Source organism: Amblyomma mixtum, chromosome 1 (assembly GCF_055824585.1).
Source record: "Amblyomma mixtum isolate Tamu chromosome 1, ASM5582458v1, whole genome shotgun sequence".
In the NCBI taxonomy this organism is placed as follows: domain Eukaryota; kingdom Metazoa; phylum Arthropoda; class Arachnida; order Ixodida; family Ixodidae; genus Amblyomma; species Amblyomma mixtum.
Window position 1 is genome coordinate 195,583,954 of NC_143012.1, and position 15,900 is coordinate 195,599,853.

Sequence of the window (15,900 nt, forward strand, 5' to 3'; positions counted from 1 at the left end):
GCTCCTTTGAAAAGTATACTTTCTCCGGCATGTCGGAAACCGCAGACATGCACCTACTACAACAGAGATGCCGATATGCCGGGACCATATTTCGCGACTCTTTTTCCCTGCTGCTCTTTTTCTCTTATACCATCGGTAGTCACGGCAAGCAGTGTCATTCGTCAACTGAACGCGGTGCTGACTAATGGCAGGAGAGCTAAACCACGAAACGAACCGCAAAAAACTAAAGCGCCCGAAAGTATGAACATGTCAGAACAACATTGTCCAAGTTTCCGGTGAGTTAGATAGAACATTTAACAGCTCAGTGGTGAACAACATATTTGTGTACATGCATGCGTGTATGTGCGAGTATGTGTGTTTCTCTATGTCTTTTTAGGAGTGAATTAAAGTAGCATCAGATGTCTTCATTAGTTTCAAGCAGATGTCCTGCTAAATAGACATAATTTGAGTCCCCTTTTCTTCTCTCTGGTTATGGCATTCTTAACAGACCTAGCACTACGCGGTGCCAAGAATCTGCCCTTACAAAAAAAGTTTTAGACAGTCTAAGGAGTGTCTATAGACTGTCTATAGACAAAAGTCTATAGGCAATACAAATGCCATAAACAGTCTATAGATAATCTATAGATTTATGGCCATACACTTTTAGTAAACTTTTGTCTATAGACAGTCTATAGACTATGAATAGAAAAAAGCAATATGTATAGGAAGTCAATAGAGTTAATAAGAAGTCTATAGATCGTCTATAGACCATTTTTATAAGAGTGGCAGTGTTGTATAGCCTATTTGTCTGCGCTAGAAAGTCTCAAAAGAGATCCGCTACACTCCCTACTTCCTAAAAGTTGTAATATAAGGTTCTGGTTACGCGCATGGACTCCCCTCTAGCTAAAGAATGGCATGCATGCCCAGATAATGACGCAAAGGTAGTGACTGTTGCAATATGCTACAGAAGCTCTGCTGCAACAGCAGTGACATGACGTGTGCTTTTCAAATGGAATTAGAGCCACGAACCCTTTTCATAAACCAAGACGTCCTAACTGGGCATATCAAGGTGCTATGTCAATCTGCAATCATTGCGCAACATATTTGTCGTTATGCGCGCTCAGACCCTGCAAGAGGTCAATTTCCCCACCACGCTGACTCTTACGGCCATGATAAAAAATGAGGTTAGGGTAACGCACGCTGATGCACGCGACCGCAAGAAAGATGACGCTGAGTTGAATTCCCAGCCTCGCAAGCACTTCCTGATAATATCTAAAAATTCAGGGGGGCGCTTTGTTGACCTAAAGCGCGGTGAGGCGGAAGCCTTGAGAGCAGTGTTGCTGCTTGTGACACTGATGTGTGGTTAAGGTGTTAAGCTTCGCCTGCAAGAGTGGAACGCGACAGCGTCTTGCAAAGCTGCCAGGGAGTCCACAGAACGTCATAGCCCGTTCGGCTCTAGTCCTTGCTCGTCGGTAAATTGGTTTTTGAGGAAAGGAAATGTATCCATCTCGCATATCTCGGTGGGCCCCTGAACCTCGCCGTAAGGAAAGGGAGGAAGATGGGAGTGAACGAAGACACCGTATTCACTAGACGCGTCTTTGTTCATTCCGAACCATCGCCCTGGCATGTCAGAGTGGTTAGCGTGCTCGTCTCGCATTCCGGAGACCGCGTTTCGACTCCCCAACTCGACCAATTTCCTACTCGGTTTTATCTAATTATATATTCATTTTACATGGAGCATTACTATACCATCCCTTTAATTGGTTGCATGGTTTCTAGCCAAAGTACAATTGGCCCCGTTTGAAATTCGCGCACTGTGACGCCACGACCATTTAGACCAAATGAAAAGCGTGACATTTCTGTCGACAACTCCTACTTACAACAATGAGGCATTAAAAGCTTCCGCCTTAATATAGCTTGCAAAGTTATACATTTGCTGTTACGCCAGCGCAGGCTATGTCATTCTCGTCCGATCCGTACAGTAAACTTTTCGTGTCTCATCCCCGCGCTCTAGTGGCGCACTGCAATTGCGCTTTTGAATCTGGTCGTTTAGTGGCGACCTCTAGCGGCCCTCGCGGTAGCGGCGGCGACGGCTTCGATGAGCGCTGCCCGGAAGCCAGCTTTCTCGAGGGCCCACAGCCCTTCACAGGTGGTCCCAGCCGGAGAGCTGACGTCATCTTTTAGCGCACCAGGATGCCGACCCGTTGACAGCACCATCTTGGCCCCACCCTGCAACCGCGAAGATGTGTCCGTCCATTCGATTAATAATATCAACGGCAGAGCTGGAAGGGAAATCATCCATGAAAGTGCGTCTCCACTCATTCGAGCAGGCGCTCTCAGGCTATGCAAAAAATGGGACCTATTGCTCCTGTTCTCTTCTACAGTTTTCTACGTGCTTTTATCATGTTCCCCGTTTCTAATTCAGCGTCGGTAGACACTGGTCCAGCCGCAATTCGTAGGCTGTGCCAGGCACCCACAACTTGGAGTTGTTGATAAATTCGTTCTCGCCCTACCATGCTCTAGCCGTCCTGGTTAGCTCAGTTGGTAGAGCAACTGCTCCGGCGAGTCGGTGGTCCTGGGTTCGAACCCCTCGACAAAGACGAATTTTTTTTCAACTACGAAGTTTATCGGCCAGCTGTATAGCTTTCCTCCGTATATAAAGAATAAACAGCGCTAAAGACGAGGACGAAGAGCAAACAGGACGAGCGCTGTGTGTACAAGGAATATACTGCAAATGAAGAGACATCTGGGCTAGCTGGTACGGTGACATAATGAGTGAGTGAGTGAAGAAACTTTATTTCCGCCAGAAGAAGACCCGTGCCCCTCCGGGTCCGCACGCAGGCGTCCGGGGAGGGGCAGCGTCGCAGCTGGAAGACTAGCAACGGTAGAGTCGCGCAGCTTCTGCTGCCAGGCGGGTAGCGTATCGTTGTATGCTAAGGTCGGCACTTCTGAGTATGGTCTCCCATTCCTCTGCATTATTGATTCTGCCATATCCTGGGGCACTGGGGCATCTCCATAGTATGTGTTCGAGTGTAGCGGTATGCCCGCAGAACTCGCACACCTCCGCATCCTCCCTCGTGTCACCTCCTGTCCAGCTCCTCCAGAGCGGGGATGCGAAGTTTATAGCTTGGAGTCTTCTCCAGTCATAGGCCTCAGCCGAGCTAAGCGATCTATCCGGAGGAGGATAGATCCTTTTGTTCTTTTTCTGAATGTCTGTGATGCTATTAAAGGTATTGGTGACATAATCAATAAACAGCGCTAAGGAAGAGGACGAAGAGCAAACTGGACGAGCACTGCGTACAAGAAATGTACTGCAAAAGAAGAGACATCTTCTTTTGCAGTCTATTTATAGAGCAAACAGCGCCCGTCCTGTTTGCTCTTCGTCCTCGTCTTTAGCGCTGTTTATTCATTATGTCACCGTACCAACAAGCCCAGATGGCTCTTCGTTTGCAGTATATGTCTTCTTTCCTTTGTAGCCATGTGACTGCGTTTGGGTGGATGGTATTGAGTAATTTCCCCTCTATTACAAATCTATTCCACCTTCGAGTATCCCCTTAAACACCGGACTAACAATTATGTTGGGGCCCCCCTTGAAGCTCAGGCTTCTCATTCGACGTCGCAAATGTTTCGACACCTGTACAGCCGAGACACTGGCGTCATTTCGAAATAGCTATGCCATTTTTGTCGTTTACGTTATGCCTCCTACGTACTTTATTCTAACGAGGTTCCAGCGCTGTCAAAGTGTCATAATTCAGTGTGTTTTTTTATGCCACCCGGAGCACACTTCGCGCGTAATCTGTGCTGCTCAGACTAAGGGAACATATACAAAAACTCTGCATGGTAAATTAGAGCAGCCACCCCTGAACCCCTTTTCGCTGCTTCATGAAACATTTCTCTCTTCATCTTCGTACCTCTTAATAAAGATGTATTAACGGCAGTGAAGAATTTGCGACAACAAAAGCGAAAGTGCACCAATAAGTTTTGAACGCACATCATAACAAAGTTCTTTTTTTTTAACTAATGTGTTAAGCTTCTTGATGTCGCACGCATCCTGTTTATCTCGTTATTGTGAACGTCAGTTAGGTGATTAAAAAGATTTTACTTTTTTTTAGTGTGCTCACCATGACAGTGTTGGCAGCCAGCCGGTATGCCAGGTCTCTTGGCATGCCTTGCCTCACTCCGCCATCAGCTAGGGCTTCGATCATGACGAAGACCTGGAACAAGTAGTAGTAGCAATGGTTTTATTATGCATTGAATATGGAAGGTAAAAGAATTTTGCATCTGCAAGACGGCGTTTTCGTCCTTTTGAGCTTCTATGAAAAAAGCACCGTATAATTTTGCCACAACGTCTATGAAAAGTCCTGCTAGCTTTCATCAATAAATATAGCTTAAGCCCGTAATATTCTACGCAAATTCTTGAGAGCAATGCATGCCTTTCATACGACATAGTATTTAATACTGGATAGAAGCGCCACCCAAAGAGATTCACTTGCGACGCTTGAAGCGTATGCTTATCATCATTGGAGAAAAAGAATCTTTGAGGCCGTTCGCCCAACTATTTTTGCGCAAATTCTTCCCACTGATTTTAAAAATCGCATACTTCGTTAATGAAACCACCTAAGCGCTATAGTGTGATTTCTTGCACTAACAAGCAATAAGACTTGGTCCTGTACCTTTGGAACAGCGTAAAGGTTAGTGGTTTATATCAGTCTTTGTAATTTCTGTCATGACCGCTCTTGCAAGCCTCCCGGCCAACGTGTTTTTGCGAGCATTCCATGGCTTCTTACGTGCTCTCTTTCGCGTCTTTTGAGCGCTCCCTACGTCAACCTTGTGTGCAGCACTTGAGCGACACACTTCCCTCCCTATAAATAGATGCCTCGCCGCAGAATTTACAGGCAGCTCTAGAGCACATGCCCTGCAAGCAAACTAGGTGCAAGCAACTTTGACCGGAAACCATGAGCTGATTTCTAACTTCAGTTTTTACTGCGCAGTGAACGCTGCTTGAGCGCTTTACACAGGGGTGACACAGACTGTGCATACCCATTCAAGCTAAACTCTAAAGGTAGTGAAAAAGTGCAAAGAACCACAGCGTTCAGGAGACAATGTGTATTTGCATCCGGGTTCCCTGCTCACAGCTTCCCAAGAAACACACGGAACGGTCGCCATGTCTGACGCTCAACCGTAGCAGGCACGCGCAGGCAGAACGGAAGCGAGATGGACACAGCATTTCGCACGCGGCCACCACATTTCAAGTAACAGTGTGTCTTTGTGACACATAATACGCGTGTTTAATCTTTATAACTATAAGTTAAGCCTGGCGTTCAAGCGGGAGGTGAAAGAAAATTCAGTTTTTTTTTTCAGGAATTATCGGATCTCGATAAAAACACACACTCCTACACCACTCGTTACTCAGAACCGTGGAAGCACTGCGCGGGCAAATTATTCTATGCAAAAAGTGTCATAGACACTGCCGACCCTTTTAAATTCATTCCACAAATCAGGTATAGATTTGCATACAACTTCTGTGCGAACCCTAGGCAACCATTTCATTAACAATCCTTGCTTACAATAACAACTAAAAGTGTTATCTTGCATTTTTTTTATGTTTACCTCTTGTGACTATCAAGTGCGCGTGCATTAATTTTGAATGTTGTGCTTTCTGCAAGTTTTTGTTGCTGTTGTTGCTATTATATAGCTGCCTGCATTGTAGGGAGGCTGCGGGCTTCAGTCAAGTCGCTTGGTTGTCAAGCGGCTTTTATCCACAGTCTCCCCCATCATTGATGGAAATAAGCAAGCTATTACATGCGGTGGCCTGAAAAACACTCGCATCACAAGCAGATGAACTAAAGCAACTGCTCACGTATGCCGGCCCGCTGCCGCTGAGTCCTGTGGCGGCGTCCATGAGCGACTCGGGCACCTCCTCGCAGTGTCCCACGCTGGCCAGCAGACTGCACACGAGGCTAGCGTCCTCTGCGGTGGCGGTGCTGCCACGCGAGAACACGCTGGCACCCTGGCGCACCAGGCACGGTGTGTTGGGCATCACGCGAATCACGCGCGTGCTCGAGGGGAGCCTCTGCACGGAATGGATGGGTAGGTGTGGGTTGGAGGGGCCAGTGTGCCTGGAAACTTTGGCCGTTAGACATTCGCCGCCTGTCGAACCTGACGAAACATGGAGACATGCTCCATCTCACTCCTTGCAGTGGTGTAGAACCTACCTTATAAAAATGGTCTATAGACAGTCTATGGACTTCTTATTGACTCTATTGACTTCCTATAGATATTGCTTTTTGTCTATTCACAGTCTATTGACAGTCTATAGACAAAAGTCTACTAAAAGTGTATGGCCATAAACCTATAGATTGTCTATAGACTGTCTATGGCATTTGTATTGCCTATAGACTTTTGTCTATAGATAGTCTATAGACTATACACAGAAGTCTATAGACACTCTATAGACTGTCGAAAACTTTTTTTTGTAAGGGCTAGGAGCGCGAGGCGATGGTTGTGAGTCAATCACACACGTCTGCAAACTGTCGCCCTGCCTCCTTACGGTCCGACTCAAGGCGTGAGCAAGTGAGATGGAATAACCACTGCGACGCCGCCGCTGACATGAGCGGTAACGCAAACCCTGATAACTAACTTTGTCTCCACATGTGCGTGGAAATAAAAATAAAGGGATAAAATAATTCTCCCTAGTTTATATTTGCAAAGCAATCAAAGAAGTCATCAAAACAAACGCCCTGTAAAGCCACTACACTCCACCTGGTTATTCGCATGCGGTAGAATACCTAAATAAAAAAACCCTTTTTCAACATAAAGGAGACCAAGGCGCTCTCAAAGATTTCATGTGTGCATCGATACGTCACCTCCAGGGATTGTAGACTTTGCGGTCCTAATTTAGGTCGCTGGATTTACACAAAGCCTAGTAACCATCTCTCTCGGTGCTTCTTTCATAACATACTGCGCTGGATACTAAGGGCGATGATCCTATATAACTGTGTCTGTAATGCAGCATATATCAATTTCGTATGTCCAATCTTAATTGTAAGCTTAACTAAGCTACGAAGCTACGAATTACGCAACCTATTACGTCTCAAGCATATTTAATAAAGTACCAACAGTATTCCCCAAAAGTACCCCCCCCCCCCCCCCAAAGAAAAAAAAAGGTTAGTAGCTCAAGTTGTCTGCTACAGATACGTATGACTTGCAGTCTCGTACTGATCCCACCATAAAGGTGATAGCTTCAGCTGTCGGAAAGAATCAGTTTTCCTGGAACAAGAAAGAGTGTATTTCACCGAAGATTTACTTGCTTGCATACGCTTTTATTCATACACCCAGGTGTACAGGAGGATAAGGGAGAAGCCGTTTTACGACGGCTTCAGGAGTGCCAGGTCCCCAAAATGCAGTGGCACAGGAAAGCACGAGGACATGCTAAAAAATAGGTACATCATTAGGATATCAAAGAAATCAGTTTCATCAATTTATTAGCATGCCAGCATACGTAAACATAGGACTTCATACACACCGTTCTAAACACACACCTATGCACACAAACAAGAAAAATCATCCAAGAATGTACATCAGATTTTGGGCAGCTATTTAAACTTATAACTGGGTAATTTCGCAAGACTGATGCCTAACCTACTGTAGTCATTTATAAGGCTTGGTAAAGTATTTCGGAGCATTTGTCGACCGTAGTTGTCACGGCATTTTCGGATTTTCCAGTGTTCGGTACTTCTTATGGGATACGACGGATCACTGTTTTGCAGTGCTTAAAAATCCATTCCTGAGATGAAACGGAGCTGCCTTCGGCTAAGTATTGTCACTCAATAACTGTGTAAGAACAACTGTACAAACTAGCAAGCTGGCTACCCAGAAAGTAATCATTAACTTTGATTATTACAGGTAGACGCCTCATTATAATCAGAGATTTGTAGCACCCTATTAGTAATAGTCGCGTCAGTTTTAATGTTTAAAAAAATAAGATGCTTGTAGACGCTGGAAAGCGAGGAATTCCTGCCCGTATACACTCCAAACCGAGAGCCAGCGCATGCAGCGAAGCCTACCTGCAGAAGCCTGTCAAATATTCCCTCCCTTCTCTCCATTCCCTCCCGGGCACTGAAAAACAGTCTTTCTGTAGGACTTAATGTTGTGAAGAATACCACATTCCTGTCTTCCCCCCACCGGGTAGGACCCACTATAGTAGGATACAACTTTAAAAAACAGCAGCTGATAACACTGGGCCGCGGTCCGCGGCCTCCTGTATTACTCCGCTGGCCAGTCGCAAAAGTAAACGAAGTCAACTTTTGAATGTTTGACTATATCAAACAATCCACCTATCAAAAGTCTAGAGCTCATAATTTTTTTTCTTGTGATGAGCTTCTTGTTTAGGAAACAAGAAACGTTTAAACAGCGGACTACTTTTTCGTCGAGGAGGAATTCTGTGCGCGGCGGCTGAATGTGGGAGGAGCTTCACTGCAGACTTAAGTTGAAAGAACACGAGACGCGTTCGCTTCCTTCCTGTCGTGGGGCGTCGTACCTCCTGGATGTCGGCAAGCGTGACGCCCATCGCCAGGGAGACGACCAGGTGTCGCTTCTGCATCGAGGGCCCCACTTCGTCGAGCACGCGGGCCACCACGTTGGGCTTGAGCGCCACCAGAAGCGTGTCACACTGTTCCACCACCGCGAGGTTATCGTGGGTAGTCTGGCAGCCCAGCGCCTGGGAAGCGAATCGTGGCACGAGTTTTCAGAGGCGAACACAACGCAGAGACAAATGGAAGCTTTGAGACGTTATGTATAGCACGAAAACTCGTGTTTCTTTCTTTATTTATTTAATTTCCTTTTCTCACAACAGAGAATGGAGCAGGAGCTAAAGGCTCTTAGCCTGACAGAGGCTCCTGCCCCAGGTAGCACAATTCGGCATTTCAGTGCATACTTACTAAAAATCAAAGATAAACAGAGAACAGCTCTCAGTTACATTAACCCATTTGAACATCTAGATATAAATATTTGGTCAAATGTTTAGGGGAATCCCCCAAGGTGGAGTAGATTTGTAATCAGGAAGTAATTACTCATTGACGTCCACCAGAGCGCAGCCATACGGCTACAAAGGAAAGCTACACAGCTCTCTCAGAAACTTCGTAATTAAAGAAAAATTCGTCCTGGTCCGGGGTTCGAACCCGGAACCACCGCTTCACTGGAGCAGTCGCTCTACCAACTGTTGAAATATAAATATTTGAACACATAAAAGTGAACATATAAATATGAAATTAGACAACACTGTTTATTTGTGTTTATTTGTCAAAGCTGTTTATTTGTCCTTTTTTTCTCCTTCCCGTGCAAGTATCAGCGCGCAAGCATTTTTCGGTACTCTAGATCGCACAAATTTACCCAGCAGGGCCCCTTATTGAAAACATGGCCTAAAATTTCGCTTTGTGAAACTTTAGCTACACCGCTACCTCCGTCGCGTGAGCCCTTTATCTCTACATGGAGGATCTGAACTTCAGTGCTTAAAACCACTCACGTTAATAAAAAGCAGCAACATTGGGCTCCCTCTCAAGAGCAGTCAGGACCCAAAGGCAAAATTGTTTTTATTTTTTATTTATGGTACGCACGATGCCAACAGCCAATAAAGGCATGAACAGGGCCTGTGGAACCAAGGAAGCATCGCGAAACGTTACTTTTTTCTTGGAGTGTTCCTTAGAAAAATACTTTCTGCGAGTAATTATTTTCGTACGATCTAAACACTTTAACGCAACTAATGGCGCCAATGAGAGCCTTGTTAATCGATGATCTCGGCCTTTCAAGCGAAGTGCTCTAAAAACTGAGCTACTGTGGCAAACTGCCTTGTCTTCTCTTGTAGGTGCTTAAGTTGACTGCAGCCTAACCTTGAGTGTGCTCAGCGCCACACAAAGCCACAGCGGCGGGCGTGGTACGTCCTGTTATACCATTAGGGCTTCGTGAGATGTGATGCAAGGTGTAAACCGGCTGCTGCATGAAAACCATTTCCTGTGACATGAAGATTGTCAGTACCAAAACACCGTTCCATCCAGCCCCTTAGCTCATGATGCAAAAGATTTTCATGAGACGAGACCATTTTTATTTTATGTATTCATCCGGTCATATCTATGCGATCATTGTGCTGCCAATGTTATCGTTTTACCTGTTATGATTTTGTATTCTGAACTTTCTCATCTCTTTTATTACTTAATGTGGCATTCGTCTGAAATTGTGTCTAAATGTCTACGTCTGTCACAAAATTCGGCCCAACGCCGCGAAGGAGCAATCTCGCCAGCGCGCGCCACTACAACAGGGAGGGAAGAAACGCGCGTCTTTACTCTCTCTCTTTTTAAGGCGAAAGCCTTTAATGCCTCATACTCTCGTTAGCAGACGCGTCGGCAGCCGTGTCGACAGACGCGTCGGCAGATTCGTCCGCCTTTCGGCGTCACTGCTTAAAAGGCTCAAGGTCCAGCATGAATAAAGGTGCATCTAGTGAATGCATGGGCTTCATAAATAAAATATAAGGAGTGAAGTCAAGAAAAGGAAAATAAAAATAAGAAAATAAACAAAAATAAAAACAAAATAAAAATAAGATGGGAGAAGAAAAATAAAAACAATAAAATTAAGAAAAGGAGCAAAAAAAATAAATAGAAAACAAAATTTGAAAAATAAAAAGTAAATGAAAACAAACAGTGGCCAGGAAACGCTTTCGCCTTGCAGCACTTTAGAGAGACAAAGTGCCCCCTGAATTTTTCATCCTTCTCTCAGTCGCAACGAACCTAGAACAGGCGCATGCTGCCGCGCGCTATGCGTCATCGTTTGACGTTGTTCAGCGCGGAGGCCCGCCGTATAACCGCTTGCCAGAGAATAGGCGTGCGAGGTTGTGGCCTCTGGGGCCACGGCCGTGTATCTGTTTTTTCAGCCAGCGTCCGCTCCGGCGGACGCGGTTGTTGCGGCGCGCGTCTTTACTCTTTCTCTTTTTCTCTTTCCTCTTGTCTTTCAACTCTCTTCTATCTGCACGTGGCAGCGGTGGTGGCTCGTCTTGAGCCAGTCCGCAGGCCCGTGCACTTTTCCTTTTCATCCTTCTCTCAGTCGCAACCAACCAAACTGTCTGTCAGCCTGAGCCGCCGTTCAAGCTTCAGAGAAGCGCGCCCGCTCGACTCCCGGGACGGACAATACCCCTCGCGCAGCCACGAACCAACGAGGCAGCGTGCGCCAGGCTATGGGACGGCTCCTTCGTGAACCTCTGGTCGTCGGACTGTGGCAGTGCTCGGTGCACAAACTGTGTTTTGTTTGTCTGCCTCTCTCTTGTATTAGTGCACTTTAGGTGCAATATTTCTTTGTAATGTATTCTCTCTCGAGTGTTACTTTGCACGAGTTACATAGTATTGTAAATCACTTTGTATGTTCTCGTACGAGTGGTTGTGAAATCCTCTGTATCGTGTCTTTGCTGTATAAACTTTGTTTTGTTTGTGAACCTTTTTCTCCGACCCATTCTCTGGCTTGCGACCAGAGAAAGCTGGGCCCCAAACAAACAGCCCCCTTGACACTTGGTATCTGGTCTCTGGCTGAGCTTGCCATGCTGATTCGAGGGCATCTCCTTTGTGACCAAGACCGCTACCCCCACACGCTCTAAGGGTGTCTGGGAGTGCACGCACAAGTGCACGAAGTGGTGACAACGTCCATAAGCATCATCTCTTAGATGTACAGCTTACCAACCTTTCTTGAGAAAAAAAAACTATAAACGTACTCGCGACGTCGCATCTACATTCGGTGTTAGACCACGCATAGATGTTATTCAGTTACGTCGAAGGAAACTGACACCCACAAACTTTATTTCCGTCAACCATATTTTCAGAACACATATGCAAATGATGCGGAATGACTTTTAAACTAAATCGGTTCAACTCCGCTGAACTACGCCTATATTTTTTTTTTCATGTACTTACTCAGCGTTCCGCGAAAAACAGCTGCTGGAAGTAGCAGCAAACAAAATCTATTAATTCCATTTGTTCGTTGGGCAAAGCTGAATTTTCTTTGGTTGGTCCCAGGCTAGGCATACTTTGTACCCCTATCAAAAGGTACGTCGCATGGATGTATGGATTGGAGGTAGGTATTTTATTTGGAGGGTTATGCACACAAATTGACAGCTACTACCTGAGCTCATTAAAACCGCACTAACTTCGGTTTTAAATTAGCAGAGCAGTGTAGATGAACCTAGTCGACGCTGTAGCACACATAATGAATGAAAAGTAACAAAATTAATTCATAGAAATTTTCTCATCAAGTCTACCACTAGCTATCATGAGGAAATTCTGCCTAGGGGTGCATAAATATATGTGAATGTGATTTGCTAGAATCAAGTGAGTCGAGAGATGTGTGAAATGTTTGCGTTATATAATATATCTAGTATTGCAGTGCTCTTGAAAGATGTTACGCTCTAATATGGCATGATGGCGAGTTGTGCACGCATGTATATTCGTTACGATTCAGCTTGCGACCCGCCGTTCGACTAGGCGACGACCCCAAAGAAGGATGCCGCGATGAGAACGCTCCTGCGGGATTTTCGCACGCTTCGCGGGTTGGGGATGAGATTCCCGGCGAAGAACGCCTTAGGACAGCGACCGACGACGGACGGGACCAAGGTCGCCCGTTCGGAGGCAGTAAATGAACGGAGCCCTCAAGTAATTACCCATTTTCGCCAGGAGCCGGCCCCACCGTATACAGAGCTCGCCGCAGTTTAGGCCCGCGGCGTCGCAAGGACCACATGTGTTTTCGGTGACAAGGAGCCCCTTGCAACCCTGTTGCTGCTCTACGGGGATTAGCAGCGGACTCGCGATTTCTCCTCTCTCGTTCCCACGGGTTGACTCTGCACCCAGTGACTCCGCTTGCTACAGTGCTGTGCAAGTTTGTTTGGTTCCCATCTTGGGGCTGTGAACTTCTAATTCTTGATTCTTTGCTCTTCCGACTTCGGTCTGTAATTAAGTTTCGTAGAAGTGTCATTAAACCCACTTGTTTTCGTTATCCCAAACTTCGAATCTTCAATTTTTCCTCCGCCTGATGATTCAGACACGCTACCAACGGAGCCCGGGTTCGAGATAGCCGGTGCTCCACGATAATTTGAAGATTGGTTCAAATTAACCGAAAAAAAATTAAGGGGACACTTAATCTCCGCCTTAAAGGGCCACTGCCCAGGGTCCGGACATTTTTGAAAAACAAGCCCACTGCATAGATGAGGCATCGAAGATAACCTCTGCAAAATACTAGAGCCATGCGCGCCCCGAAAAGCTGCGAAAATTCAAATCAAAGCCCGCTCGTTTTTTCCTTCCTTCAAAAACGGGCCCGGCCCACTACTCTGCACCCCGCTGACGTCAAGGGGGGCTACTTTCGCTAAAGGCACTCCATTGGTGCATCGTTCTGACTGACGGGAGAAGGTTGGGCGTAGCCTTGGCGTCGCGTCGTCTGCACAAGGCTTTCCGCAGCGCCTTCTGTTCTGGCTCATGCCTACAAACCCGCATGAAGGAACAAAAAAAAAAAACTGCGGAGGGAGCGTGCGGCGACAGCCTTGAACCCTAGCCATAAAAAGTAAAAAAAATAGTAAAACTGAGGGAGTTGGTTCGCCCCCCCCCCCCTCCCCCCCCGCCGTGATCACGTCACGAGACGCTCTGCGTGCGCGCTCCCTTCTCAGTTTCTTTTCTTCTATGCGAGCCCCCCAAAACAAGGTTCTAATTAGTAGTGCAGCAGAGCCTTTCCCTCGCTCGTCCACTTGAGCGCTCCGCACAGACACCGCTTATCCTCCATGCATCTTGCGTACGCCTTGACTCCAATGAACGACATGGGCTTCGGAGCGGAGAAAAGACACAAACACACAGAACACAAACACGCATGGAGAAAAGCAAACGGGCGGTTGCCGGGTCCGCGCTTCGCCAACACAACCGACTTCCGCCCCTCCGCTCGTGAAACGGTGGGGAGGCCTAAAAGAAAATGAAAAGGTGGCTCGTTAACTGGTCAAGTAAAACTCTAGTTTGGGCGAGTTGGTTCATGATGAAATAAAAACTGGTATGGCGCAAGAAACGGGGACACAGAAGGCACACAAAACACAGGACTGACGCCAACTCCAGACTGGCACGTTGAGACAGCAATCAGGTTGAGACACGTAATGGCAGGTTCGGTGCGGAAGCTTCGAAAGAGGAAAGGGCCCATTGTAGGAGAAATATGGTCAAGTAAAACTCTAGTTTGGGAGAGTTGGTTCATGATGAAATAAAAACTGGTATGGCGCAAGAAACGGGGACACAGAAGGCACACAAAACACAGGACTGACGCCAACTCGAGACTGGCACGTTGAGACAGCAATCAGGTTGAGACACGTAATGGCAGGTTCGTAATGGCGGGCTGTCTCAACGTGCCAGTCTCGAGTTGGCGTCAGTCCTGTGTTTTGTGTGCCTTCTGTGTCCCCGTTTCTTGCGCCATACCAGTTTTTATTTCGTTAACTGGGAATGACAAACAGATGTATGAAAGGATGCGCTCGCTAACAAGTCTAGGTGGTCGAGCCGATCGCGCCTCTCGATCGTTCAGTGTGCGGAGAAAATGCAAAAACCAAGAAAAGAATTCTATTGAAGGCGGGGCCATGACGTCGCCCTGTGACGCACTCCACAGACACCACGCCTCCGGCTTACACCGGAGAAGGATGGGGTGATTTTGCCTTGCCGAGCCTACTCGACGAGGAGCGGGAGAGAAGAATTTCGAGGAGGGAATGGAAGGAGAGGAGGCTCGCTCAAAGAGAGGTAGAGAGTGTCTGCTGAGCTGGGGTGGTCAGTTGCCCTTTAAGGATATGACGTTATAGCGTAATGGGTTAATTCCTGTATCTACAGAAGGTCATTCTCTGATTTACATTAATAGTTCCTTTAATAGTCTTCATACTCCTCCTAGCGCAGTAGTGCAGCGGTTAAGGGATGTGCCACTGCCCTCCGATGGCTGGTTCTCCCAGCGATGGGCCTTGTGCGGACCAGGTTGATCTTCCCGACCGAACAATCATTAATATAACTGCCAGCTTCCACGATGGGCAGTTAGCTCACTATCCAGTAGGCAGGTTGCAATGACGCCGCAGGGTCACGTGACCTAGGTGGCCCACCTGCCTCCCAGGTTGCTCTCTGGGTACCACCTGCCAGAGCCATGCTCGTGATTTTTCGCTACGCCGACACCGGATTTTCTGGAGAACGGGGCCGTTAATGAGCTGTCGCGTTAATGTAACCGAAATATTCGTTCATGATAGATTCTCTGCAGGTTGGTGTGCTTTCTGCAACCCTGATGTCATAAATGCCGAACTGTATGAAACTTCAAATTAATCTTTTGGTATCACTTAGAATCGAACACTTTTAATTCATACAGATCTTGCAGACGTCCAGCTGAAATATCTACAGGATGTACTATATGTACACTAACTTTAGTGCTCTAGGCACGTAGATTCTTCGAAAACAAGACTAAAATTGACGTCTGCTGGAGGTGTCAATTATTGAGTGTAAATACCTCACGGACGTCGATGTAATGTTTTGCGGTTTGCTGAGTAGTGTGCTTATTATAAGTTCTCGTCGACAACCGTCCACCATATTTACAGAAGCTAGACCCACAGCTGCTAAGCACAGTGGCAAGCGTCTAAAGTACGCCAACGGCAAGCGTAGACGCCGTAGAGCGCTTGAGCTAGTACAGGTCTTATAGTCATTAAAGATAGGTGCCCTCCATTTGTTTGCTACAGTGCTGTCTGCAGAACATGATCCCAGCCAACCCCAAAATTCAGTGTACAGACCAGTAAAATCCAAACGTCTGCGTCCACATGTTGCCACCTAGTATTGCCAGGTGGCGCATACGAAGTAGGGCGACGACGACGAAGTAGGGCTCGCGCCGTGAGGAATCTGTCGCCTTTGC

General features: G+C 46.7%; 1 protein-coding gene across 1 annotated transcript in view; it reads right to left on the reverse strand.

The window, feature by feature from the left end:
* Positions 1–433: 433 nt before the first annotated feature.
* LOC149370478 (pyrroline-5-carboxylate reductase 3-like) overlaps positions 434–15,900 on the reverse strand; it is a 39,087-nt gene continuing 23,620 nt past the window's right edge. Inside the window, exons 3-6 of the mRNA XM_089561554.1 lie at positions 8,519–8,698; positions 5,840–6,052; positions 4,101–4,193; positions 434–2,208 (exon numbers count right to left, since the gene is read on the reverse strand). Coding sequence (XP_089417680.1) covers positions 2,029–2,208; positions 4,101–4,193; positions 5,840–6,052; positions 8,519–8,698 — 666 coding nt within the window. The 3' untranslated portion in view covers positions 434–2,028. The remainder of the gene's footprint in view (positions 2,209–4,100; positions 4,194–5,839; positions 6,053–8,518; positions 8,699–15,900) is intronic.